The sequence below is a fragment of the Taudactylus pleione genome, unplaced genomic scaffold (genome assembly GCF_031769625.1).
Source record: "Taudactylus pleione unplaced genomic scaffold, aTauple2 ptg000015l, whole genome shotgun sequence".
In the NCBI taxonomy this organism is placed as follows: domain Eukaryota; kingdom Metazoa; phylum Chordata; class Amphibia; order Anura; family Myobatrachidae; genus Taudactylus; species Taudactylus pleione.
Window position 1 is genome coordinate 25,677,750 of NW_028284417.1, and position 27,867 is coordinate 25,705,616.

Genomic DNA, 27,867 nt, shown 5'->3' on the forward strand with positions numbered 1-27,867 from the left:
CATGGTAGCTGACTGCAAAGCAGATCTATAGAAGCACAATGGCTAGACAAGCACAAATGTGTCAACAGCATAAGAGACTATTAAATTGTAATCAGTTGGCAATCATAAGTCTGCTCAATCATCCGAATTAAAAAACAAAAAACAAAAAACAACTTGATTAATTTTCAACAAGGATGACTAATGTAAATGGCAGATTCCAAGATTTATATCTGGCTCTTGAAAAAAGAGAAATCAGAAAATACCATTGTTTGGATAAATATACATTTGTTGGGGCGACTAACTTGACTCTTGATTTGCATAATAAATCCTACAGCAGAAATAATGTGGATGGTGCAGTTCCAGGACAACCTAATCCTAACGCAATGATGAAGGGAAACCGCCAACTATACCAAAAAAACTGCTCAATACAGAACAGCACAGAAGGGTCTCCAGCTATCATATGGGACTAAGCCATCAGTCCCGTCAAGGAGCAAACCCCTTTTGAGAAATATAAGAGAGACTCAATATGCCAGAGAAAACTCCAGATTTATATTACATTGAGTGGCATTGTTCAGACCTAACAGAAGTATGTAAGACCAGTCATACTGGAATGAAATTATGTGGGAGATAATACACTGAAGTGCCCCAAAGTAATGGAACAGACGCTTACTATCATGTAGGACCCCCTCTAGCCCAGCGAAGTTCAGCAACTTGACGTGGCATCGATTCCACAAGTGGAAGGAAGACCTCTGGAGAGATGTTAACCCATGCCGTCTGAATAGCTTTCCACAGCTCCCTGATTTGTAGGTGCAGGATCTTGGGTGCTAATGAACGTCTCCACCACTTCCCATAAATGCTCCATTGGGTTCATGTCGGGCGAATGTGGTGGCCACACCATTCGTTGAAACTCTCCAGAATTAAACCAATTCTGGACTTGGGACAGATGACACTGATCTTAATAGTGCTGGAATATCCGATCGTTGTGGGGGTATATGAAGTTCATCAAGGGCTGCAAATGGTCAACAAGCAATGCAACTGGTAAGCCAATGATGTGTCCAGGCAGAGAAGCATACCAAACCCATACTACATGAACACACCCCACACCATTATGGAACTACCACCAGTCTGCATGGTGCCTTGTTGATAACTGGGGTCCATGGCCTCATGGGATCTGCGACAAACCCAAACCCTACCATCAGTCGGAAACAATTAGAACCATGACTCAACGGACAACACGCCACATGGTGCCAGTTTTCCAGGATTCAACTAGCGACATCACAAGACCAGGTGAGGTGCTGTGTCCGGTATTGTAATGTTAACAGAGGCAGTCTGGTGGGTCTTCTTCTCCCATATCCAATGGAAGCTAAAGAACGCTGTACTGGACCTGCTGGATATGTGTCTGGTACCTCCTGCATTGAATGTGGATGTGATCTGAGCCAGCACTGCTTGTCTGTTACCATGGACAATTATGGCCAGACACCGCTGGTCATGATCATTAAGCACCCATGGTCGGCCACTGTGCTGTCCATGGTGGGTGGTAATACCTTCCGTGAGGTATTACCAGTACAGAAGTGACACGTACATTGAGGAATGTTGAATGTCAGCACAACTTGAAAGGTCCCATCTGTTGGGCACCCACAATCATACTCTGTTCAAACTCTGAGAATTCACGTCACCTTGCCATGAGCAGCCTAGCTGGTGATCAAACTGATTGACAAGATGTCAGATTACAACTGATGCAGGTCTAGGCATTTCCAAAAAGTCACAGTATGGGGACGCCACCTACCATTAGATACTGCTATCCCATGAATTTTGGAACTTCAGTGTAAATTACTATATCCCCAGTTTAGGATTTCAGCAAAATATACACTAGGGACAATCACAATCTCCTGAACATGCAGGAACACCACCACAGAACCTATGACTTTGGTAGAAACCCAATGGGATGAGAATAGGCCATCAGTATAGAGTCGGAAAGTGGAAGTGAAATCCTTAAAAAGCAAAGCGGAGAAAACATTTGTGGTCATCTTATATGGTTATATAAAAAGGTAAGCATTCTTGATAAGGGAAGGCACCACAATTTCCTGATTGATATGAAATTTTGAAACCACGTTCGGTAGGAAACCCAATCTGGATCGAAGATGAGGAAAAGAGAATTGTGAGACAAGGCACTCAGTTTACAGACCTGTCGAGCAGAAGCAATCAAGAGAAGGAAAACCATCTTCCAGATGAGCAAGCGAAGATAAACAGATTCCAAGGGTTGAAAGGGATGATACTGGAGAGTTTAAAACAAATCCTACCAGTGGAAGAAAGGGGTGGTGAATATGAAGTACCCCTTGAAGAAAAGTCTGAACAACCAGCAGTAGACTTGAATCTTGAAGGAAGAAAGAGTCACGAGTCCGAGCCGGACTGTAAAAAAGACAGGTGAAAGACCGCCGGATGCAGCGGTCAGACTGAACACTAAGTAAAACAGGTAATCCATGCTCGATAATAGGTTTTCACAAACACTGGTTTCATGGCACAAAAGCATAGTGCTCACCAGTCACAATGAACCGTAGCTTTCAAAAGGGCTGTTTAAACAGGCACCCCGTCAAAGCCAGACGAGGGAGATCCTGGTCGTAGGCACAGACCCCAGGACACAAGATCTGACTTGAAATGCAGACGTCAAGGGTGAGCCACTGACAGCCGAACAAAATCTGAGTACCAGGCCTTAAGCGGCCTGTTTAGAGACACCAGAATGGCCGATACGCCATCTTCAGCTCACCGAGAATTCACCGTCGCAGAGAGACCGCAGGAAAAATAAAAGAGTGCGAAAGTCCAAGGAACCGCCAGGGTGTCGACTAGAAGAGTCTCCAGATCCAGAGTCCTGGAGCAGTACTAATGCAGCTTGTAATTGTAACAATTGATGAGCTAAGCGTGTGTCTGGAGGACCTGAATCGTCTGGAGGAGATGCTCCTGAAGGGAGAAAGGGGACTTAGCCGCAATGAGGAGATCGTACAGGTATAGGATGATTCGAAACACGCAAAAGATAGAGGGTTGTCACCATTAACAACAATACCGTGATAACACAAGGTGCTGGTAATAAGCCAAACGATAAAGCCCAAAACTGGTGATTAATCGGACAGAACAGCAAAGAGGAGGAATAGCTGTTGGTCTGTCCGAATGGGAAAGATTAGATATGCATTCTTGTCGTCCAGGGATGCCAGGAAATCCCCCGGTTCCAAGGCCTGCATGATGGACCTGAGGGATTCCATCTTGAACCAGGGAACCTTGAGGAAGACGCTTAGAGATATCAAGATGAGGATGGGGCGGAAGATATTTGTGTAGAAAGCAGTCCCTCTTTGATGAGGCATAACTGGGGATATGACATCGGATGCCAGAAGGGCCCTGCTGGACTCTTGCAAGGCTTCTGCTTTGACTAGGTTGAAAGGCAGACTTGTTGTGAAGAACTGACGTGGAGGTACCTCCCGAAAGTCTAGCACATACCTATGCGATACAATGTTGTGCACCCGGGAGTCAAACGTTGTCCGCAGCCATGACTTAGGAAAAAGTAGAAGACTGACTCCCACTTCGGGCACCCCCAAGTGGGAGTCCACCTAGTATGTAGTTATGTTTGTATGGCTGCCCGACTAGGACTGTCTGCCCCTGGACTTACCACCTTTAGACAAGGAACCCTTGTTTCTTTTGAGGGTTTGAAATCTCGGCTTGCTCGGAGGGCAAAAGGACAAAATGGAAGTCCTGTGTTTTAGTCGCTGAAGGAAGGAAAGCAGATTTGTAGGCCGCCACAGCTACACTGATCTTATCAAATTCGGAACCGAACAGGATCTCCTCATTAAACGGAAGAGATTCAAAGCCTTTCTTGGATTCTGAGTCCATGCACCAAGAATGGAGCCAGAGCTACCGCAGATGCCAATAACTGAACAGATATGATTCTTCAATCAATAGCTACCTCTCCTAGATCGGTATCCGCCTCATGGATACAATAAATCTGAGCAATGGATCCCTGACATGAGTCCCTCATCCTAGAAATCTGCACAGAAGTTCAAGATCTTTGTAACTTAAGCTGAGGTGAGAGCTGATCGCAGCACTGCACCTGCAGTGGAATATATAGCTTTAAGGAAAACTTCAATCTTCCTGTCCTTTGCTGTCTGAGAGGCCTCGTTTGTGAGAGGGAGTGTGGTGGCCTTTGCCAACCGTGCTATATGCGCATCTACTGAAGGAGGAGTCTCCCATTTTGCCCTGTGTGAAAAAGGGAGGGGTTAAAAAGTCATAATACGTTGAGACTTTGAAATGCCTCTTTAAAGCCCAGATTTCTGTAATAAGATCCTCAAGTTGAGCAGAAGAAGGAAAAGTGACAGTCTCCTTTTGTTTAAAGAAGGCAGACTCCTGAGGTGGTACTATCCAAATCACGAATAAGTAAGGCGAATTTGAATGCAGCAATTAAAGCTTCCACATTTAATAGGACTAGGTTAGTCGCCACCTGTACAGAAGACAACACTACATCCAAATCTTGTGGAAAGTGTTCCTCACCGGGGAAGAAACAGTCAGAAACATATCCTGATTGTAGCCCTATGACGTTTGGACGGTCTCTGAAGGCTAGCCAGATCCAACATCCGTTGTAGACAGTTGGAGACCTACATGAAGCCCTGGGATAAGCCCTGCACCCAAGGTGACTCTGCACTGGTGCTAGTTGGGCAGCCAACAGCAATGGAGACAAGCAATAAGTGCATCAACTGGAAAAGATCTGGAAGAAGCCAATTGTTTAGTAAAGTACAGCATTGTCTATGGTGAATCCTGGTAGGGCCCAGCTTCTTGAGAGCTTGGGCATTGCGCCACTGTGAAGCACTGCTCACAAAGACCCCGTGATCCTGAGCTGCACCTCAGAATTTGTTCTGCATAGAAGAGTCTCTCTCTCCTGTGCAGCCTTTTAGGGAGTTTCCTTAGCAGACATATCTGCACACCAACAGGGAAAATACACACAGAGGACACGTAAAATGGACCGTGTGGGGGGGACATGCAATTATAGGTGGATATCATAAAAACCAACCTTCCCTAAAAGAGACAGCGTGGGACCTTTTGTAAATAGTGTCCACTGACCAAACTTGGGTCAGAGGACTCTACATGCCGCTACCAAATTAGCTAAGGATCTGGTAACAAACCTGACTTCATCAATTATTAGAGGTATGTATGGAGAGTGTAGATGGGTTTTAGTTAGCTAATGCATGCACTGAATCTATTGCCAGAAATCTATTCTTTGTTCTGCTATGTGAAAGATAAGATCCAAAGGAGCTTTACAAATTACAGGTCTAAGACATTGCATATGTTACCAAACAAAAGTGGTAAAATCTCCTAGAAATTTTACTAAAAGCTTTAGCTAGTAGAATCAATCAATGCAGCTTATGAATGTGATCAGTGCAGAGTAAGGTGAAGACATCTGTATGGTTTGATGAAAGTTACTTACTTCATCCAGTAAAATCCAATGTCCTGCTTTTAAAGCAGAGAGAAGAGGTCCATCATGCCAAGCAAATTCACCACCTTTCCCCCCTTCAATAGGTAGGTCCGTACCAAATAAATCGGTCACATCCTTTAGTAGCAGAGCAATGAAATAAGTAGATCATACATAGACAACTGAATGCTTACATTAAACAAATGCATGTTAAAAAAAAAACTAAATAAGAATAAAAAGTTACATCAGAAACAATGTGTGCAGACACACAAATACTGGACTTCTGTCACTGATTGCTGCTTAAATACAATTCTAGTGAACCTCAAATCTTTTTACCCACAGTAACTTTATCAAAGAGCTCAGAACATTACCGTTTGCTCAGAAAGGTTAATCCGAACAAGTTTGTTTCCAGAGGCTTCGGCCAAAGCAGTGACAAGGCTGGTCTTGCCTACACCTGGTGACCCCTCTAACAGAATAGGTTTGTGGAGTTGCAGGGCTCTCATTAGCCTCTGTGCATTCATAGAAGTGGTTTCTGAATTAAGTGCATAATGAGTCAGATCTTCTCCAAGATAGATAGGACCTGCAAGCAAAGAAAATAAATGTCAATATAGGGCACAAATTGCTACACACTTGGCTAGTCTTCAGTCTAACAACTGTAGAGTAATCTTGAAGATACTTGGAAATAATTATAACGTCGTCACTCTAGAAAAAAAACCGCATTGAAATGTGCCCTTTACCACTTGGTATATAAAATGGGTGGATTCCAAACGACCTCTCCATCCAATGGATTTTCCGCTGCACTCCCCGCTCATACACCTGAAGTTCTGCTTGCACATCTTCAGTAATGCGAATGATAACCGAGAGCTTGTCACTTAAAAAACGCATACATTCATGTCGGGCTGATATGGCAGCTTCAGCAGAGCAAAATGTTGTGCCTGCAAAACAGAATAAATCCTAAAACACTGCACCCACAGTTAAAACATGTGTTATCAATCATAACTCCATTGTAACATGTCAAGGCAAGAAGAAGCCAACCACCAGCTCACCTGATCCTAGGCCATCAATGTACACAAGACACGCAGCATGTACAAAAGCTGTGATTGTGCTGAGGTTAGTATCATCATCTTGCTGATTGGATACATCATTTTTTACAGTGGCATTCATGAAATTCACCCAAGACAGGACATCTCTGATACTAAGAATGCAACGACGCCCAAAATCTTGGTTGGTCAGCCATTCAATGAAGGCCATGATCAAGTCTGCTATTATAGCCCCTGAAGAGTAACGTATTCAGTTTAGTAAAACAGCAAACAAAAGTATATAAATGTACCATCAAGCAGATCTAACCTAGGAATTAAAGCTTAGCCATTATAAACAAAAGGGAGGATTCTTTATATATTTTATGTCAATATTTAGAATACTTAAAGTGATAATGCACACAGACAGTAGAATACCCAAAATAATTAAGTTCAAAGGGTGTAGGGGCAATAAAAGTATACATTAATGCAAATTGCATGTAATATGAAGAGTAAGTCTATTTTAATGCAAGCAAATAAGCATAAATTAGAGGCCCTCTCTATTCTCCCATGAAGCAAGCAACCCCTAGCTAGAAAACAGATTACACCCTGTGGTCTGTCCACCTGGTTCCTGTCAACAGCAAAATAAAATACTATACTAAACATGGACTTCAGGCAATAAAACTAGTTTGCTAAATATATATAACAGGCAATAAAAATACTGCACTAAGTATAAACACCACCACAACAGGCAATAACAGTACTATGCTAAATATAGTTAACAGGCAATAAAATACTGTACTAAGCAAAAACAACAGGCAATAAAACAATATACTACAGATAGAAAGGAAAGGAAATCTTGGCATTTATTTAAACCAATAACAATGGTAGTTCTGCAAAATGCTTACTGTGATTTCTTGAAACTCAATTACAAATATTAGTAGGATTATTTGAAGACATGTTTCTTATTAATCCTAGTTTAAAGTGCCTTTACATCTTTAATAATACATCTTACCATTTTTATCTGCGCAACCAAATGACAAAATAGGATTTAGATTGTGTTTGATTATTTCTAGAAGATCAAGTCGATCATTGCTTTGTGGACACCAAATCTCTGTAAATCTGTTACGCAGGGCAGGAGAAAGCTGTGAAGAGAAAACCTGAAGGTTAGTCTACAACTGGGTAAAACAGATCTTTATACTTTTATTAAATCATCTTCTCTGAATTCATAGGGTCCAGTACACCAGCCTAAATCGGAGTTTAAAATGCAGACTCCTTACGGCGTGGGGTAAATGCGGTGTAATTGAACAGCTCCACGCGTAAAACCCAGAACTATTCTCCGTGCTGCAGACTCCGTGGCTAATTGAAATTTTTTTCCTCTAACCACCAATTTTTTTCTTCTAACCACCAATGACTTGATGATTTTAATTTGGAAAAATGATGTCAAGAGAAGCCTGATGTTCTGGAGTTTAGGAAAGCCACTCTAGTCGTTGCATATGGGCATTGCTCCCAGGATTGGTAAAACAACAGGCCCTGAGCAAAAGAAATGTACTATCCGGAAACAAAAATAAATTCTTTTGGCTTTCGCTCACAAAACCTTTGCAATGTTTGTATGGATGAGGCATCAAAACTAATTGTCTTTTATTACGACTACCTCTACCGTTGTATATAAAATGTGGCACTACAAACTGAAAGTAGTATATTTTGGATTAGGACTAGGCCAATATTCAGAAAATATTTTAAGTAGGAAAATCTTATAGGAATATTCAAGTAAGCCACTTGCAGGTCTAGACAGTCCAAACATGTTCTTGGCATAAGCTCATTTAGGTCAAATATGACTATGTCCAAGAAAGTGTCATAGAATAAACTGGATCAAGAAATGTAGTTCTATAATAGGTCTCATCTTTTTTTAAAGGTTCTGGAAACAGAGAAAAAAGAAAAGCAATGCAGAAAAGGCCTCAATTCTCAATCTTTTCACTTAAAAGTCAATACTATTCTTGAAAATATTGCAAAAATTAGTAAGTCTCCCTAACACAAGCCTGGCGTTAGTCAGAAACTCTATCAATGCTGTAACTCAAGGGTCTCCAAATTCGGTACTCAAGGCACCCTAATAGTCCAGGTTTTCAGGATATCCATGCTTGTGCACAGATGGTATAGTATAACCAAACGGACTGAGGAACTCCTCGTTCAGTGTAGGCACATCACAGACTGACAAAAACGACTGCACGATTACAATGTCGTAATCGTGCAGACTTTTGCCTGTCTTCTAGTGGATGGGCAGCATTAAAATAACCGAATAACCCAGCAGGTAAAAATACGGTCAAGACTCAAAAACCTTGCACGACTGAGCGTGAGGGAAAGATTGCAGTGTTCCCCAGCCTGCTTAAGAGAAAAGGATTCATTGGCCAGTTAACTAAAAATCATATTTTCTCTTGTAGCAAGGCTGGGGAACACTGAAACATGGGACTATCAAAAGTCCCCCCCCAGGGGAGGGAACACTCCGGCTGCCTGACCAGAGAACTCTACGCCCAACTTGGGTGCAGCCAAAGGCAAAACAATCCCCTGAAAAACTTAAAAATGAGCAAACGTACAGACAGGGGACCAGATAGCCACACGCCGGCCCTGTGCTGCTGAAGTCCTGCGTCGCGCTGTCCATAACAGCGCCGCCGCCCTAGCGGAAGGCACTGATATCCAGCCTGGTGGTGGAAAACAGGCACCAGAATAGGCTGAAGTGAGACCAAGCGGCCCCAACGAGCAATGGGCTGCTGAGTAGCCGGCCCACGCTGTGCATGCGTGTCAGAAGGTCCCATCAAGAACAGTGCAGCATACCAAGAAGGCGGATCCCAGGAACTGCAAAGCTCAGCACAACTAGCAGAGCCAAATCATCCCAGTTACGGGAATCTGCCGAAGGAGGAAGAACCAGAATGACAATATCCTGGTCATGTCCCGCATAGCCAGCCTGGAGTACCTTAACTCGGGAAGCCACAATACCACTGGAGACCTGTGGAAACAAATGCTCCAGCTGAAAAATTCCATGGAAGAGTCAAGGCAGCCAGTTAATACCCGGATCCCATAACATTATGATACCTCATGTGTGCACCATGCACAGCAGCACCGACTGTATTGTGTTGCATATCTACAGAGCCAGGGCTCCCCAAAAGGGAGGGCCTGGAATAGACCGGTAACAGATTTGATGACCCACTTAAGTAGAAGGACCTGCCCACCACGGAACCTGAAGACCCGCGTTCCAGACGTCTAGTTAGGCAGCCTCCAAGCTGTGGATCCCTGATCGGAGGGAGGTCATGCGAACTGAACCACCCACCCCCTGCTGTCAAGGTACAGAGAGACAAGAGCGGCAGGAATGAGCTGTTCGGCAAGCAAACTAGGGAGGAAATTGAATCCCAGATTCCGTACCTGCGGTGGAACTAGATCAAAACATGCTGGCTGAGAGTGGAATGATAGCCTGGCCCAAGAAAATACTGTCACAGCTGGGGTTTAAACCTGTCCCCCCATTCGCTGAAGACCGACAGCTTTACCAATGGTCACCGCTTCCTGGGGAAGAGCGATGTGGGAAAAAAAAACAAAAACAAAGCCCTGGTGGCGGACCTCCGAGGTCCCAGAATGGAACCAGAGAGAAAGATGCCAAACACTCCGCCGCCTGAAGACGTCACTCTGCGGTCACTGAACCAGAGCAATCTCCCTACCACTTTGCAAGCGAACTGGAGGGAGAAAGAGATAGAGACACACTGTTAGGCCCTAGGCTTCCATAGAGATGCACCACCTCGAAAAGAGCAAAAACTTGGGAACGCGGACCCCTCCGCATGGACTGGCACCAGCAGAAAGGCGCTTTCCCGACCGGTGGGAATAATCCAGGTTTGGCCAAAAGAGAACCTCCTTACCAAATAGAGGATCATCTAAGGTACCCCTTTGTAATGAATGCGTATGCAAAGGGGCCTAGAGAGTGGCGCATAGCAGCAATTAATCAAAAAGGACCAGAGGTCCTTACACTTTCAGACAGTGCAAAGCCTCAAATTTCTGCGCATGCAAAACGTCTAACGGGGCCCTGTACGGAGGAAGACTCCTCCCAGACCAGAGCCACTTGCGCCTCGCACCGCAGAGGATTCTTGAAAACATGCTCCAGGAACCTGACAAACCAGGATGCTCCACGCTGCAAAGCATGGAGCCAGTGCGGGACATACTTTGGCTGGGAACTTAACCCTATAGAGGTAAAGAAAGCCTGCGCCAGAGATGAGGGAATAACCAAGCCTAAACCTGGTCTCCCTGTGAAGCGCCGCCAGCTTTACTAGGGTGTACACCGACCTGCTGAGAGCCCCAGGCCATGCAGATCAAGCAACCCAGATGCCTGCGCGTCACCGGGTCCTATACTCACAAGGCCCTTGAGTGCAACTACCAGTCACCCTTTGCCTGGGAGAAAACAGCGCCCAAAATACTGCAAATTCCCGGCATACAAACTCACCACAGTTAGGGCTGTAGCGGGAATCAAACCCCTAATCGCAGTGCGGTGAGGCCATAATGCTAACTATTACACTGTCTGCTGTCAGATCCATGGCCTGCGCCTGGCGTAGGTTGTCGCATGACCTCGCTGACGCATCAGTTACAGCCATAGGAGGCAGAAATTAAGAGTTATGGTATAACATACCTTTGCTAACTCTTTTCTTCAAGGTCCGTAGGGTCCACAGAAGTTACCTTGGGGTATGTGGTTGTAGTGATCCAGGTACCAAACAGTTAAAAGATTTAGCTCTGAGGATGCACTGGGTCCTCCTCCATATAAACCCCGCCCCTGGCTACTGGCATTTAGTTTGTTACCAAACCCAAATCAGGGGAAGGAAAAGAGGAGAAGGATGGACAATTGTACCTCAAACATTCTCTCTAGGAAGAGGGAATCATAGAAATACAAAAGAAAAGATAACCCAATAACACCAGGTGCATTAGGGTGGGTGTCCTGTAAAAATAAGAGTTATGGTATGACATACCTTTGTTAACTCTCTTTCTTCTAGGTCCATAGGGTCCACAAGCACCCACCCTAACGCACCTGGAGTTATTGGGTAATCTTTTCTTTTGGTCCTACCGGCCTTAGAAGAAGAGGCCACGGAGTGTCTATGGAGAGAATACGAAGGTCGGTGAACCAATGGCGTCTGGGCCAAGCAGTGGCCATCAGAATTACTGTTCCGGCCTCCTGCTTGAATTTCCAGATGACCCTTGGGAGAAGGGAAAAATGGAGGAAACAGGTATGCTAGCTTGAAGTTCCAATTAACTGCTAGAGCGTCCACAAATTCGGCTGCGGGATCCCTGGTTCTGGACCTGTACCTGGGGACCCTGTGGTTGTGGCCTAAAGCCATGAGGTCTACCTCTGGTAGACCCCACCTGTCCACAAGGCTCTGGAATACTTGGGGATGAAGAGCTCACTCTCCGGCGTGTATATCCTGCCAACTTAGGAAGTCCGCTTCCCAATTTAGGACTCCTGGTATGAACACTGCCGAGATTGCTGGAAGATGACATTCTGCCCAGACCAGAATGTTTGATACTTCCGTCATGGCAGCCTGACTTTGCATGCCTCCCTGATGGTTGAGGTAGGCTACTGCGGTGGTATTGTCGGACTGTACCTGGACCGGCCTGCCCTTCAGGACATCTTGTGCCTTTACACTGCACGTAGTTCCAGGAAGTTTATGAATAGGAGACTTTCTCTGGTCGTTCATCTTCCCTGAAGTGTATGCCGACCTGTCACTGCTCCCCATCCGCGGAGGCTGGCATCGGTAGGGAGGAACACCCAATCTGGAATCCAGAATGGGCGACCCTTGTTCAGACGAAACGTCTGCAATCACTATGAGAGGGACAGCCGCAGCTATGGAGAAAGAAGGATCGTCTGTTACTTTATTGAGTGGTACTCCCCGTTCCAGCGGGAGAGGATTAGTTGTTGCAGTGGTCTGTAGTGGAACTGAGCATATTCCACCATATCGAAGGTGGACACCATGGATCCCAGAACCTGCATCGCTGAGTGAACAGACACTGACTGGTGGTGGAGAAACATGCGAATCCGTAACTGAAGTGCCACAATCTTGTCTTCTGGCAGATATATCCTCTGCGCCAGAGAATCTAAGCGTGCACCTAAATGCACCATCTATTGTACTGGAAGAAGCGACGACCATCATTACAGCCATTATGTTGGTAAACCCAAGGGGCTGTTGACAAACCAAAAGGCTGCACCTGAAACTTGAAATGTTTCTGCAAAACCGCAAACCAAAGAAACCGTTGGTGGGACGGTGTAATTGGCACATGCAGATATGCATCTTGAATGTCCAAGGACACCATAAAATCCCCTGGTTCCATTGGCAACGCAATTGACCGAAGGGTTTCCATACGGAACCTGGGCAACCGAATAAATGTGTTGAGACTTGAAGGGTAGAGCCTGAAATTGGTAATGTTTGGTGGGATTGTGCAAACGGAACATGCAGATCCACATCCTGCATGTCCAGGGAGACCATAAAATCTCCAGGCTCCATTGCCAGCATAAATGACCGTAGGGTTTCCAAACGGTATTTGGGCACATGGATGAATCGGTTTAGTGGCTTCAGATTCAGGATAGGGCGATGTGACCCATTTGGTTTCTGAATCAAAAACAAAAGAAATTTGAATAATAACCCATTTCCTATTGCATCACAGGAACGGGGATTATGACTCCTGACCTCAGGAGGGCCCAAATAGACTCCCGGAAGGCAGAGGACCTGACCGGGTCTAAAGGCAGGGTTGTACAAACAAACCTTTGAGGGGGATGCCTCAGGAACGTGATGGCGTAAACTTGAGACCACCTCTCGAACCCAGGCATCTGTCGTGGTTTGATGCCAGGCCTGAAAAAACTGGCATCAAACCACGGCCTCAACGTGGGGGCCCGCCCCATCAGGCAATGGGCTTACCGTCCGACTTGAAAGCCGGACGCATGGTTGACCAGGATTTCTTGGTCTGCCATTTCCTGTGGGAATGATCCTGTCTATAGAAAGACTGTCCCTTTGCCCTATTCTGTAGGCGAAAGGACAGAGGTGACGACTGCCTATATTTAGGAGTAGTCGTAGATGGCAACCCCATAGATTTAGATGTCGCCAGAGAAGACACTATGTCATCCAGCACTGGTCCAAAAGGCAAGGGACTCCAGGGCTTTCATGGCACTGTATCCGCCTTCCAGGTTTTTAGCGTAAGTGTTCTTCGAGCTGCAACTGAAGCTGCAGATACCCTAAGAAGCTAAGATAACTGCGCCAATGACCGGGTCCAGGTGACCTCTGCTGGAGACCGGAATGCTCTGTGGGGGGTCCCGCCAGAGTGCATCACCGTCGTGCTGCAGCTGCATATCGGCTAACTGTTCCACAGCTCCCGTAGCCACCGGCACTCAAGCTGTGCGCCGCTACAAGCAGTGCACAGCTCCTTAACTAGAAAGTAAAAAATAAAAAGTTTACAAATCAAACAAAATAATAGCTACCTACAAGTGCTGCATGGCAGCCCATCCACAACGTGCCCTACTCCTCAGGCACTTAACGAAGACTGGAATTGTGGGACAGCAGGGGGGAGGAGCTAGGATTTAAAGCAACAGTGTCATTAAGTGCCTGCTCCAACCACAAACGACAATCCCATGGTCCAGTGTTTCCCAGCCTTGCTGCAAGAGAAATATATTTGCACTCTTCACATTAAAACGTGTATTTTTACTCAGAGGCAAATCTCATGAAAATGAGAAGGAATATATGCTCTCGATAAACAAAATCTCTATATTTAAAGTATAGGCACCAATGGTAAGGTGCAGTGGCTAAACGAGAAGCTGTCAATATTAATATTCCACCTGTGCTGACTTGGCTGCATCTTTCACGAACATTACTTCCTGTTCCCTATTACATCCTTCCAAGTGTCATTGCATGGAAGCCAGTAAGCGATGTCTGAGACCTGAAGACAAATTATTTGATTGGGTTTCCAAGAACCATGCAGCAGTAGGGAATGTTAGACATCCATGTACAAATTACAGATGTACAGATACACAGATGTGTCCTCATACATCTAGCCTCAATACAACATGCAGCGTGACTTGCCTTGCGTGAACGAGCAATCAGGTCCCATGCTACTCTGCTAGTGTTGGGAGGCTTTTTTAGCCGAAGATTTGTCTGTTGCAATGCGATGCGACTAGGACGTACAAGCAGACTGTGCTGAATAATTTGATATGTGTCACTTGTGCACCTGCGTCTGTATATGAAGCACAACGGAACTTGGAATAAATAAAAGCTGTGGCCGCTACATCGTAACATTTCGTAAACAGATTCAGGGACTCAGTTGCACACAGATAACAAGAGATATGGTAAGAACTTACCTTTGTTATCTCTGTTTCTACGAAGTCCATAGGGTCCACTGGGTTGACCTTGGGGTATAGCTGGATCTGGATCCACGGGCACCACGCAGTTAAAGCTTTGCTGCTCCCAGGATGCACTTGGGTCCGTCCTCCTCTATACCCCCCGCCCCCGAGCCACAGTACCTCAGTTGGTAAGCAGCCAAGGCCGGAGGAGGAGACTAAACAGAGAGAAGGAAGACTGGAACACACAAGAAACCATACTCACAGAAATGGGACACGGAAAACCGGTGACCAGCCACACAGCCCATAAGAAGCCAGGTGCGTCAGGGCGGGCGCCCTGTGGACCCTATGGACTTCGTAGAAAGAGATAACAAAGGTAAGTTCTTACCATATCTCTTGTTTTCTACTTCAGGGTCCATAGGGGGTCCACAGGGTTGACCTTGGGGATGTCCCAAAGCAGTTCAACTAAGGGCGGGGACGCTTCTGTGCTGAAAGGAGCACCCGGCGCCCAAAGGATGCATCCTGAGAGGCGAAGGTGTCAAATGCATAGAACCTCAAAAACGTTTGAATGGAAGACCAAGTGGCCGCCTTACACAGCTGAACAGCGGAGGCGCCACGTCTAGCAGCCCAAGAGGGACCCACAGAACAAGTGGAATGAGCCTTAACAGAGGCTGGCACAGGTAAACCCTCCTGTGCATAAGCCTCACAAATAACTGAACGAAGCCAACGGGCTAAAGTTTGCTTGTTGGCAGGCCAACCCCTCTTGTGAAAACCGAAGAGGACAAACAAAGAATCCGACTTCCTAACCGAAGCAGTCCGGTCCACGTAGATTCTAAGTGCCCGGACTACATCTAAGGAAGCCTCACCAGCGGAAAGATCAAGCTGGCACGACAAGCTCCTGATTAATGTGGAACTTGGAGACCACTTTGGGCAAAAACTCAGGACGAGTGCGGAGCACCGCTCTGTCCTGGTGAAAAATCAGAAAAGGGGGGCGACAGGAAAGCGCCCCCAATTCAGACACCCTCCTGGCAGAAGCAATTGCCAGGAGAAAAACGGTCTTGAACGTCAGCCACTTGAGGTCCACCGACTCAAGAGGCTCAAAAGGAGGACCCTGCAAGACCCGTAGCACCACCGCCAAGTCCCAAGGAGCCACAGGAGGCACGAAGGGAGGCTGGATCCTGAGAACACCCTGGAAAAAGGTGTGAACATCCGATAGTGTAGCAATCCATCGCTGAAACCACACGGACAAAGCAGACACATGAACCTTCAGAGAGGCCAGGCGTAAGCCGAGGTCCAAACCTGATTGAAGGAACTCCAAGATTCTGGAAACCCGGAACACCTGAGGATTATAGTTTCTGGATTCACACCACTGAAAGTAAGTGCGCCACACCCTGTGGTAAATCCGTGCGGAGGCAGGCTTGCGTGCTTTAAGCATGGTACCAATGACCGAACTGGAGAAACCCCTAGACCTCAAGACGGCTGTCTCAAGAGCCACGCCGTCAAAGACAGCCGACCCAGATCCGGGTAAAGGCAAGGCCACTGAGACAACAGGTCCCGACGCTGAGGAAGAAGGTACGGAGCGTCGATGGAGAGACACCTCAGATCGGAGTACCAAAAACGTCTGGGCCACGCCGGAGCCACCAGCACGAGCGTGCCGCCGTCCTGCTTGAATTTCCGCAGAACCCGAGGAAGTGAGGATATCGGAGGAAACAGATACGCCAGGTGAAACGTCCATTTCACCGACAGCGCGTCTACCAGACTGGCGCCTGCGTCTCTTGTCCTTGACCCGTAAACGGGCAACTTGTGATTGTGACGGGAGGCCATCAAGTCCAGCTCCGGCAGCCCCCACCTGTCCACGAGTAGCTGAAACACCTCTGGGTGAAGCGACCATTCCCGGCTGAGGAAGTCCGCCTCCCAATTGAGGACTCCGGGAATGAAGACTGCCGAGATCGGTGGAATGTGACACTCCGCCCAAGCAAGAATACGAGACACCTCCGACATCGCTGCCCGACTGCGAGTTCCTCCTTGGTGGTTGATATACGCCACCGTGGTGGCGTTGTCGGACTGCACCTGAACCGCCCTTCCGTGAAGAGCGGGACCGGACGACTGCAGGGCCCGGTATACTGCCCGCAGTTCCAGAATGTTGATGGGAAGTAGAGCTTCTTCCGCAGACCAACGACCCTGAATCCGTCGTGAGCAGGAACCAGTCCTGGATCTAAAAGGGGCGCCCCTCGACCAGATGAGCTGTTTGAAGCCACCAAGCCAAAGAATGCCGAACCTCCGGGGACAACACCAGCAACTGAGATCGGATCCGGTGAGGTAACCCGTTCCATTCCGATAGAATGAGCCCCTGCAGGGGCCAGGAAATGGAACTGGGCAAATTCCACCATGTCGAATGTTGACACCATGGAGCTCAGAACTCTCATAGCCGAATGGACCGACAGGCGGCAACTGCTCAGGCAACTGTGTATCCTCAGCTGCAGGGAGGAGACCTTCTCCGGGGTCAGGAAAATCCTTTGCTGACGAGAATCCTGCAGGGCTCCCAAATGAACCATCCACTGAGATGGAATCAGGGAGGACTTTTTCCAATTTATCAGCCACCCGTGCGTTTGCAGGCAAGCGATCGTCAGGTGGAGATGTTGAAGCAGTACCTCCGGGGAGCTCGCCAGCAACAGGAGGTTGTCCAGATACGGCAGCAGCCGTACATTCTGGTTCCGAAGATGTGCGGCCATGACCGCCATAATCTTCGTGAACACCCTCGGTGCCATGGAGAGACCAAAGGGTAGCGCCCGGAACTGATAATGGTGTTGAAGGATAGCGAACCTCAGATACCGCTGGTGCGAAGGTGCTATCGGAACATGGAGGTAGGCGTCCTGGATATCCAGGGACACCATGTAATCCCCCGGTTCCATCGCCAGAATGATGGAACATCACGTTTCCATCTTGAACTTGGGAACACTGAGGAATTTGTTCAGAGACTTTAAGTTGAGGATAGGGCGATGAGAACCATTGGGTTTCCGCACCAGAAACAGAGAAGGATAGTACCCCGTCCCTCGTTGTAATTGAGGAACGGGAACAATTACCCCTGCTGTCAGCAAGGACTCTATAGCTTCCTGAATCTGTAAGGACTTGGTCGTATCCTGAGAAGGACTCGTGCAGAAAAACTGGTGGGGCGGTCTGTGCCAAAAAGACATGGCGTACCCATGGGAGACCACTTCTCGAACCCAGGCATCCGTGGTGGTATTTTGCCAGCACTGGGCAAATAGAAGAAGTCGGCCTCCCACTCTGGGGTCCCCCAGAGGGAGGCCCGTCCCATCAGGCAGAAGGTTTATCTTCCTGCTTGGAAGAAGGGCGCCTGGCACTCCAGGCCTGTTTCTTGGGCTTAGAAGCGGCCTTGGTCGTCGACTGCCTCGGGAAGGACTGACCTTTGGCCTTGCCCTGAACCCGAAAGGACCGAAAAGCAGAGCTCCGAACCTTGGTAGGTGCAGAAGCCGAAGGGAGGAAAGCTGATTTAGATTTAGCCACAATTTTGTCCAAGTCTGGACCAAAAAGCAACTCCCCATTAAAAGGTAAGGCCTCCAGCCCCTTTTTGGAGTCAGCGTCAGCTCTCCAAGACCTCAGCTACAAGGACCGACGCGCCGACACAGCTGCAGCCGACACCCGAGAGGTCAGCAGGCTTGCATCTAACGATGCTTCCCCAATGTAGGAAGCCGCATCCCTCATTTGAACTATCAACGCTCTCTCCGGATCTCCGGAGCATCTTCCGGAAAGGTATCCTCTAAAGCATTGGCCCAGCTCTCGATGGCCTTAGCCACCCAAGAGATGGCCATGGACGGACAGGCCACCGCCAGCGAGAGAGAGTAGATAGACTTCAAACAAGTCTCCACCTTCCTGTCCGTGGGATCTTTCAGGGAGGAGATTGACGGCAAAGGCAGCGTAGCGCTTTTAATTAAGCGGGTAATGTGGGAATCCACCGCGGGAGGAGTTTCCCACTTCCTGCAATGAGCCTCCGGAAACGGATAGTTCGAAGCCAACCGCTTCTGCGGTTGGAACCTCTTGCTGGGCAACTGCCAGGCCCCTGCCATATGATCCGTCAACTGATCGGACAGGGGGAAAACCGTCGAAGCTACTTTGGCCTTTTTAAAATTTGGGTACTTTGACCTGGGGGTCGGCACATCCTCCTCAATGTGAAGGATGGCCCGCACCGCCCTAACCAATGCCGGCACATTAATGGAAGACTTAGCCTCCACCTCCTGGGCCCCGGCATCCGAGTCAGAGTCTTCATGGATCTCCCAGTCATCCGAAGATACGTCCGTGTCCGTGAACTGAGCCGCCAGTGAAGCCGGAACGGAACGCTTGGACGCCCGAGGGGGCAAATCACTGTGCAACATAGTTTGAAAAGCCGATGACGAAGCCGCCAGGCTCTGAACAGAGCTGGAGAGGACGTCCACCCAAGGCGGGGGTACTGCCTGAGGACAGCCCTGAAAAGGTACCATCGACTGCTGCAGCACCGTGGGGGATTGCATGTATACCGGCAAACCCGCATAAGGACCCACAGTCTGAGACCCGGGAGGAGACTGCACCAGACGCGTCACACCCGGGGAACGGTAGGCTGGGGCAATGCCCTAGAAGGGGCCACAGTCGGGACCGCAAGTCGGTCCGCGATCGACGCCAGCACTTGCGTAAACATCGCCCACGGAGGATCCTGCGCCATCGGGGGTTTAGAAGGTCCAGGTACCAACTGGCACCGCCCACACAGACCGTCCTGAGACAAATCCGCCCCGTCAACTCCTGCCGAACAGCGTCGGCAGGAAAACAACACAGGAGCCACAGAGTGCTCATTCTCCTCATCAGACATGACACAAACTTTTTTGCAATAAAAGTGTCTCACCGAAACGAGGTAAGGAGTATAACACCCACGCACTCCCAAGTATGCAACCCGAACAGCCCACAAACTGGTACTGAGGAGCACACCGCAGTATGTGACGGACCTCACAAATACGTAGATTTATATAAGTGAGGTTACACAGAAAGAACACCCCTCCCCCACGCACCTGCGTGCCGTAGGAGAAGGAAAGGGATAGGTAAAAAGCTGACAGTAAGTAGAAAAAAAGCACAGACAGCAGCACTAGCAAAAGTCACATACCATGCAGAGATATTACTCACTGCACCTTCCGCTACAATCAACCTCCCAGATTCAGAGTCTGGGAGGGCTATAGCGCTGCGAACACTGTCCTGATCAGGGAAGAGGTACGCAGGGGGACTGGTCCACTGGAAGCCTGCCAGGGAGTTCTGCGATGCTGCCTGAAGATGGCCGCCGGAGAGCACTGAGGAGGAGTGGCCAGGAGATAACAGCCCAGCGATGCCAGCACGCTTGAGAGAAGGCGCGCTGGGCTGAGGGGAGGAGCACTGAAGCAGGGAAGGCTGCCTCCCCTGCTAGTATGAAAACCCCCAGGGAAGCCGGTTCCACGCCGGTCTTACACCCTGGAGGTCAGCAGACACGCGGGGTATACCACATAGTGGGGGAGCCCGCCGCCGCTACTAGCGCCGCCGGTCTGTCCCCAGAGACCGGCGGCATGAAGACTGCATTAGCTTTCCCCGCACGCAGCGCGAAGCGCTGCACGCGGCTTACCTGGCCCCTTGAGTCCGGCAGCAGTCAGTGGGAGCTCCCGGTGCCACGCTAGCACTAACTCCGGGGTCCCGCTGCGATCCCCGGATCAGTACCGGCGTCGCAGCGCCAGCGGGGCTGTTGGAGCGGCAGCGTGGACGTCCAGATGGACAGTCTGATGCTGCCGCTCTGAAGATAGTAAAAATAAAATAATAAAATCTTCTTTTAAAAAAATAAAGCTTAGGGGCTGCTTATGCAGCCCCACTGCGCAGGGTGACCCGACTCCGGCCGGGCACCAACTAAAACTGAGGTGCTGTGGCTCGGGTGCGGGGTATAGAGGAGGACGGACCTAAGTGCATCCTGGGAGCAGCAAAACTTTAACTGCGTGGTGCCCGTGGATCCAGATCCAGCTATACCCCAAGGTCAACCCTGTGGACCCCCTATGGACCCTGAAGTAGAAATACATGTTTCGCATATATCAAATTAATCAGCACAGCCTGCTTGTGCGTCCTAGTCTTGGAAGCATTATCGGCAATAAAAAAGAGGGGCTATTTTTAAAATTGAGGTTTTTACATTTTTCATATAACGAGAAGGAAAAAAACACAAGAAATAAAATCCCTGTCATCCCCCATTAAACCCAAAAAGGAAAAACTTAGAAATATATTGTACAGCCAATGCCATATAAAAACAGTAATTTCAAAAAACAAATAGACCTATACCACCTGATAACAGAAGATTAAAATCTCCTTAATAAAAAATATTCAACCATCTATTACATCCGAAAAATTCAAAATAAAAATCAGAATATCACAACATATTATGCCATCCCGCTGGGTGCCAACTCAACATTATCCGAAGTCTCACCCCCTCCAGCAACATAAGAAGCAGTAGTCCATGGGCCCCAAATACAGTCATATTTAAGAATACAGATGAGCTTAGTATATAAAAATCGTTCATGTCCCACCACTTCATTCATCAGCCCACACCACTCCGCACGAGAGGGGCTTTTTAGCACGACTGCAGCAAAGATATGTAAGGACACATCTGTAAGGCAGAGAATTTATGCAAGAGGGTACGAAGCTGGACTATTACTGGTCCCAGGTACAACCAGCAGAAACCAGCACAAGATACTCTGATCTATACCATGAGATATAGGCAAGCCTATATGACCACTTAGCCCCAACTACAGTGTAAAACTTGGTAGTAGTTTATAATAATAATAATAATAAAAAGATGGAAATGCATCCAAAAGTAGGGCAAAAACAACACTTGGGGACCCAAGTGAGGGGTCCTGTTTTTGAAGTGGCATTAAAACAATTGGCTATTGAATGGTTAAATTATAGCATGATTGTGAATATTTCATAAATAAATATGCACTTGTATATTTTGACAGAAAACCATTAGCAAAAATGTTTACAAGGTTACCTCCTTTTTGCCAAAGTCTCCACCAGGGTTCATGGTAGCCAAAACTCTGAATTTAGTTCCAGCTGTTAAAAGCTCTACATCACTGTCATCCTGTCCACTTCCTTTCTCAGCCAGCACCAAAGTCTTTTCAACCTCAAGAACACTAAAAGGTGCAAGAGATAGCAGAAGCAACATTTGACACCATCAATGTATATGAGAACATTATAACACAAATGCATAAAAACAGGAAACCTCTGCAAGCAAAATAAAGTAACCCTTAGTGCACCATATATCAGAAAATTGCCCTGAAAAGGTCTCTCCTACCGATTTCTCCTATAGGACATCTAATATTTAACATTTTTAAACAAATAGGGGATTCTTGTCTTACCTGTAAAATCCTTTTCCATGTCCATATCCACTGGTTACTGTGGGTATAGGTGGAGCCAGGACACCAAATAGTTAAAGTTTAAGGCAGCAGGCTCCTCCTCTCCTATACCACAGCACCGGCATCCAGCAGCCAGTTAATATTAAAAAAAAAACCCAAACACAGGGAGAAGGAGGTGAGAAAAGACCAAGCACACAGATAACAGACAGAAAAAAGGATAGTAACCTCGTGACCGAATGTGTGCCAAAAACACACCCCTAGCCAGTCAGGGGCATGAGGGTGGGTGCCAAGTGTCCCCTATGAACACGGAAAAAAGGATTTTTACAGGTAAGATAAAAATCCCTTTTTCTTTTATCCAATGGGAGACACTGGGACGTCCCAAAGCTGTCCCCTTAAGGGAGGGAACGCACCTGTGCTGTGAGGAGGACCAGTCACCAAAACTAGTATCTCTAGAGGCGAAAGAGTCCAACATGAATCGCCTGACAAAGATATGTGTACCACTCGGACCACAGATATGAGGACCACTCAGCTGACTGGCAGCACTGTTCCACAGAGGAACTTCGCCTAGCACCGAAAGACGCCCAACCAAGACCAGAATCGGCTTGTTCGAACACCATTTCAGGGACCCATTCTTCAAAAGAGTGAGTACCACGATTTCCTGATTGAAATGAAATTGAGAAGCCACCAAAGGAAAACAATCAAGACTGGTGTGGAGGATTGCCAAGTCCTGTGGGAATTAATGTGATACATCGCTCGATGAGGAAACCCGTCGTGCAGCAGAGTGAGAGAGCAAGAAGGAATACCGCCTCGATTGAAAGAAGTGAAATAGCCCCTAACACCAAAGACAAACTCCACAGGGCAACATGGTGAAGGACATCAGACTGAATCCAAAGCACTCCAGGAGGAAAAACTGAACAGTCTGCCTAAGAGCAATCTTGGGATGGAACAGACCGACAAGGCAAAAATGCATCCAGTCAGGGAAGAAAGACCGAGCCCTAAATCCAATAGAACATCCAGAAGACTGCCAGATTCAGAGTTCGTACTGAGCACCAGCCAGGAAGGTACACATCATCCAAGAATAAGCCCACAGGGACCATGGTCTCCTTGCCCAAATTCCAATGTGCACTCTGCATCCGAATAAACCCTTACATTTTATGAGGTTGTTGCAACAGCAACCAATCAAGCTGGATGAGTGAGTTCAGGTGTAGGCCTGGACCCAGGACTGAAAGTTTATCCCCAGAGGAAAAATTTCAAGGGGATAGGGGGCCTACCGACAACTGGCATAGGTTTCCCAAATCAAGGCTTGCGAGGTGTAGCTGGAGTAACCCGAAAGGACGATTTGCCTACCAGCTTAGCCAGCGGAGAACTGTTGGAAGCAGGACCAGCAGTTGAAAACACATTAACCTGAAAAAACCCTGGAGTCCTCATCCGTCGTCAGGACCCGTTCTCTCTGTAGGTCAGGTAGTAATTAACTAGGTAGCATGCATCAATATATTCTTACCCTAGGAATAAGAGTAAAAGGCATTGGGAAAGTCTAGAACTCTGCAGATCTAAAGACCTGTAAAGCGCCATCACAAAAACTACACAAAGCCACGCAAAGATGAGATTGTGATAACCCGAACAGAGGGACGTCCCACAGCCATACACTTAAGGATAGTGGCATACAAAACACATGGTGAATACTAATCACCTGAGATCAGAAGCGCTGGACAAGAAAGTGTTTGATTTACATAACTAGAGGACAGCGTAAGCCACACTGACCCGGTGTGCAGTTATGTAACTCAAAACATCCCAGACCATAGCCTAGTGAACAGACCCCGAGGCTGTACATGGTGAACTTGGGCAAACTGATGCGCATAAACAAGGACCCAATCGTTCAGACCAGTACAGGAACGACAGACTAGTCTCTGCCTACAGAGCTTAGCTTAAAGTGTACTCCTGAGAGCTACGCTAGAAGGAGAAGTACCAATTTCCGAAATGGCACATTTATAAAGATACTTATTATAGAAAAAAATCTTTCAGTACCACAACATGTCATTCAACCACCGCATTCTGTAGAAGCAGCGTTACATGTCTCACATCACCACCAACTTATCAGTCAATGAAGAAGTGAGGTAATGTAAATGGATAGAAAGAAAACCTGTAAGGGAAACTGGCATAATCAGCGTGGCCACGGCTGCACCAATTTGCACCTGAGTAATCAACCCTATTGTGAGCCAAAGGCACCCCAATCCATGTGGGTAGTGTTGGGGACATATACTTAGAGCCGTATTCAATTTGAGCGGAGCCGCAATACTTTTCCGCCTCCCGGACTTTTCGCCTACATTGCGTGCTTTGCAAGTGGTAAAGTATCACCCGCGTGCCCGCGTATCCCCGTATTCAAATTGAAAGTACGCGAAAACGGGACCCAGAGAAACTTAAACAAGCGGAAAGTCCTGTCAGATTTGGGGAAATCAGCCTGACACCCCCCAAAAGATGCTCTGACATGGGGGTTCCCTATGATACCCCCCGATTTGGCTTGCTGAAGGTATTTGGTGTTTTTAAACTGGCTCAATAGCTGCTAAATAGCGTTTTTGTATAAGTGGTGCAGAATAGTATTCAGGAGTTTTTTTGCAGAAAATAACTTATCCCAACAAATTTGGGGTACTTGAAAATGGGGGCCAGCATATTTTAAAGTTGCTAAAGTTAAGTTTAAAAAATTGTGAAAACTCCACCCGCCGCAAGCCCCTGCAATGAAAAAAAACACATGGGGCATACTTCGGGAGCCCCCTAGAGTCTAGTTCGCTAGTTTTTAACTTTGTCCCCCAACATTTTTTTTTTCGCCCCCAAAATGAAAGTGATTTTTTTGGGGGTGTTCTTAAGTGTTTTATTTTTACATTTTGAAGCAGTTTACCTTTGGAGACTGTCTGAAGGCTGCACAGGGTTCCCGCAATGTTGCACCGCAAAACCCCAATTCTGCACTTTTTTCCACCTGCTATTCATAGGTGACATTTTTCCGCCTGTTACATTGCATTGACTTTCCGCCTAGGTGGAAAGTCTTTCAAATTGAATACGGCGATACTTTACTTTTCCGCCTGGCGAAATGACATCGGCGAAACTTTTTTCACCTCAAAAAAAATACGGGCCCTAGTAGGTAAATAAATGTAATGCAAGTTGAACACCTTATAGGAGGAGTAAGGTGGGCATGGTCATGCATGTACCTCAGGCAATAAAGGGAAAACAGCCAAACAGTGTTAGCATAGCCCTATTATGGGTATGCCCCTGAAGCTATAGGGTTACTAGCTAAGAAACGCACTATTAGGCAATGAAGTAATCACTAGAGCAGTGTATATGACCTCTGTCGCTTTTTTTTGTAGTATAAAAGACACACAAAACAGTACTTGTATAGTAGTGACAGACAGCAGAATCTGTAGGAGACACATCATCTGAGCACAATGGACTCTGGAGAGTGTACTCCTGTTATGTTAGGACAAGGCCCTAACAAGGCAGCCTATCCTGTAGGATAATGAGGTATTAATCACATATTATTATGTTGTAGCCCGACAGAGGTACAATCAAGGGCATATAATAGGATGTGGCCTTGGCAGTTCAAAGCGTGCTTTTTTGCCCTAAAGGCATGACACCTAAGGTAATGAATACACACCTATAAAAGAGTGGTATGCGTCCTGTAGTTTGAGCATGTACGAGTCTTGCAGTACAAGTCTGGAACAGGAATGGTAATTGCAGTCAGGACCTTAGGGCGGAAACCTATAGGTTGCAAACTGACAGACGCCCAGAACACCGAATGAGCAATGGGTACCCTGGAGTTCCTCAGATATACCACAGATAAAAGTGTATGAACCTCCCTACTAAAACGCCAAAGGGATGGTATAAGGCACGCTAACAGTAGGGCTGTGGTCCTAATTTACAATGTACCACCATATCCAGACACATCTGGGAAGGCAACTGCACAACCCACTGCTGCATGCAAGCCTACACAGGGAGTATGTCTAAATACATATGTAGTCTGCCTAATAGCATATCTTGAAATTCACCTAGCCATACGTTATAACTAAGGGAAGGTAAGCATCGTGGAGGAAATTTGAAAACGACCATAGTTATCTCTAGGAGCACAGGCCATTGGAGAAGAAGGCTTTTGTGTAGATATGATACTCCGGTGAGTCTGACACTATCAATCTGTCTATTTGTCAGACACTTAATATCTGAGCTATCTGCTCCTGATGGGGAGTACCAACTGGTTTCACTAGGTGGAGGGAGGGGCACAAAAATCCAATAAAGGTTTCTAGAGACTCAAGAACGAACCAGGATGTTGAGTCCAAGGTTCTGCCTAAGTACGATTCTTTCATCTGTGCTGAAGAAAAGATAGGAAACCTCTTCAGCTGATAGTTAAAATGGATCTGCCCATGGAAGGGTAGTCTGCACTACTAGTACCCATGGTGGATCCCTCTACAGAAAGCACATTAGAAATGTAGCTAATAATAATCCCCCCCAACCCAGGAGCAGAGTCCGAACCAGACCGCAGCCTGTGGTTTTATGTATACAGAGGAACACAGGGTCAAGCATCTGCGGCACCAGAGTTAGACCTAATACAGACTGGAAAATCCCTGCAGCCCATGGAGGAGGAGGGGGCTGCAAATGGGGTTTGTTAAATGTTCCACCTTATAGCTAAGTGCAGACTGTCTAGACAAGGTATTAATAGATACACCAGTCAGAACACTAAAGTCCCCATAATGGGTTAAGCCAATGGGAACTAGGCTGACACACCGTGGTGGAGCATTTAGGCTCAAGATTAATGTTGACTGCAGGAGAGGGCATTACACACAAATGCCGGTGAGCAGACCTGATAGGAGCCTGTGAGGAAATACCAGCAGAAGGCACATAAAGTGGCCTGAGGGGAAGAATCTGCACTGAACTGGGAAATTAATTTGATTACATACGTGACTTCATTGTCTTTAGAGGGAAACTGCAGGTGTTTTAACTACAGAAGTAGGCCATTTAGCAGAAGTATACCAGATCTGTAATACACAGTATATATTACTCTGTGTAATATAGGAAAACCATGAATTTGACACCTCTTGCTGCTGTAACTTGAGCTCTAAGCTCGTTTTATCAATTGAGTTACCCTATTTAGCACAACACACAGCAGCACCTTGCTGTGTGCCCCGGGCAACAGTCCGCGTACTGACCCAGTCGCCAGTGTGCCAGCCACGAGAGCAAGGTACTGATGGAGCTGCTGGCATGAGTGCTGCCTCTGCAATAGCACTGACAGCCGCCCAAGTGAAAATAAAATTAAAATAAAGTAGTAAGAATAAAAACAACCAGCTGCAGCATCTTACCTGCCTTGATACTCAGCCTGCGGCTGTGTCCCCGCTGTGCGCTGCCGGGACTGGCTGGTGTCACTGACTCAGAAGCCAGTGTGCCAGCCACTGGAGAAGGGTGATGGAGCGGCCGGCATGAGAGCTGCGTCTGCAGGAGCGCCGCCGGATGTTCAAGAAAAAATAATAAATGTAACCAGCTGCAGAGGCAGCTCCGTTGGGCACCAAAATGAAACTGGCTGCAGGGGTGGGGTAAGGGGGAGGAGGAACCTGTGCTGCTGCTTCAAACAATTTGGTGCACAGGCTCCTCAAGCTCCACCTATACCCACAGTCCCAGTGTCCCCCATTGGATGAAAGAAAAAGGCCTATTGAC

At 47.2% G+C, this 27,867-nt stretch overlaps 1 protein-coding gene across 1 annotated transcript in view; it reads right to left on the bottom strand.

The window, feature by feature from the left end:
* MDN1 (midasin AAA ATPase 1) overlaps positions 1 to 27,867 on the bottom strand; it is a 389,265-nt gene that overhangs the window by 210,095 nt on the left and 151,303 nt on the right. The window contains exons 32-37 of the mRNA XM_088472042.1: positions 21,816 to 21,957; positions 7,457 to 7,586; positions 6,472 to 6,699; positions 6,163 to 6,360; positions 5,797 to 6,005; positions 5,441 to 5,563 (exon numbers count right to left, since the gene is read on the bottom strand). Of these exons, the coding sequence (XP_088328168.1) occupies positions 5,441 to 5,563; positions 5,797 to 6,005; positions 6,163 to 6,360; positions 6,472 to 6,699; positions 7,457 to 7,586; positions 21,816 to 21,957 (1,030 nt within the window). The remainder of the gene's footprint in view (positions 1 to 5,440; positions 5,564 to 5,796; positions 6,006 to 6,162; positions 6,361 to 6,471; positions 6,700 to 7,456; positions 7,587 to 21,815; positions 21,958 to 27,867) is intronic.